General features: G+C 46.4%; 1 protein-coding gene across 1 annotated transcript; it reads right to left on the reverse strand.

The window, feature by feature from the left end:
• Positions 1 to 23: 23 nt before the first annotated feature.
• Positions 24 to 856, reverse strand: LOC123175891 (uncharacterized). Its single transcript, XM_044590368.1, has 2 exons — positions 678 to 856; positions 24 to 586 (listed from the first exon to the last, which is right to left on the reverse strand). The coding sequence occupies exons 1-2, from the start codon at positions 839 to 841 to the stop codon at positions 334 to 336; spliced, it is 417 nt and encodes a 138-aa protein (XP_044446303.1). The 5' UTR covers positions 842 to 856; the 3' UTR covers positions 24 to 333.
• Between the last annotated feature and the right edge of the window lie 225 nt (positions 857 to 1,081).

Below are 1,081 nucleotides of genomic sequence, written 5' to 3' on the forward strand. Positions count from 1 at the left end.
AAATCATGTCCATTTTACCGAAATATCAAAAAAAAAAAGCATTCATGCCAGTAAGTGGATCATCTACTAATGGAACTAGCAAAACATAAAACTAGTTGGGAGACAAAAAGATGTCGATATTACTGACATATCAAGGGCAATCATGCCAGGCAGTGGATCATCTACCAATGGCACAGCAAAATGTAAAACTCAGCGGAGGCCAAACGATGCCAAATTTTACCAAAAAAATATCAAAAAAGCATTCATGCCAGGCAGTGGATCATCTACCAATGGCACAGCAAAGTATGAACTAGTTGGAGACCACCAAAATACCAAGGCTTTCATGCTAGGCAGTTAATCATCTATCAATGGAAATGAATCCAAACGGATACCACCCGTGCATCCCTGTGAAATCAGTTTGGAAAGAAGAAGGGAGGACCGCCACCCCAATGTAATGAGAGCAACAATCAGACGTCGGGCCACAGATCTAGCCGGATAAGATACCTGCTGGGTGTGGACGAGCAGGCGACGCCCCTCCCCTGGAAGCACCGCCGGGCGCAGCATCCTCGTCGCCGCCGCGCGGAGGGAAGCCGCCATCGACGCAGGCCTGCAGATCAATCACCCAAGACTCGAGAGATCAAGCAACGGATTAGGAAAGGAACTAGTGATTAGAGGTCATGTATGGGAGCCTACCCTACCTTGCGGATCGGAACTGGTTAGGGTTAGGGTTAGGGTTCCTCGCTCGTTCGCCTTTCGCCGCCGCCGCCGAGGAGAAGAAGACGACGCTTTGTGCTCTGTCTCTATCTTCCAGCCGAAGGGGGCCGCGCAGTATATTGTAGCATGGCCAGCAGGCCCAGCCCATCTATGAGAATGAGACCCACTCACCGACCAAAGGTCCAATTCCTTCTTCCTTTTTTTAGCGGGGTCCAGTGAGAACTTTTGATGAGTTCTTTTTTCCTTTTATTATATATATATATATACATACATATATATGCAGAAATACATATATGCTTCCTATATCTCTCCTAAAAAATCACAATATGTACACTCACATACATTTGTCCCCCATCTCCACTTTTTTTTTTGCAAACAACAACCCTCA

The sequence above is a fragment of the Triticum aestivum genome, unplaced genomic scaffold, assembly GCF_018294505.1.
Source record: "Triticum aestivum cultivar Chinese Spring unplaced genomic scaffold, IWGSC CS RefSeq v2.1 scaffold42034, whole genome shotgun sequence".
Classification (NCBI taxonomy): domain Eukaryota; kingdom Viridiplantae; phylum Streptophyta; class Magnoliopsida; order Poales; family Poaceae; genus Triticum; species Triticum aestivum.

What these genes read in the sequence shown, in the direction of transcription:
- LOC123175891 (XM_044590368.1), bottom strand. Translation starts at nt 841, where the DNA reads ATGGGCTGGGCCTGCTGGCCATGCTACAATATACTGCGCGGCCCCCTT. An exon ending in AACCAGTTCCGATCCGCAAG is followed by an intron (nt 587 to 677) that starts GTAGGGTAGGCT and finishes ATTGATCTGCAG; the next exon opens with GCCTGCGTCGATGGCGGCTT.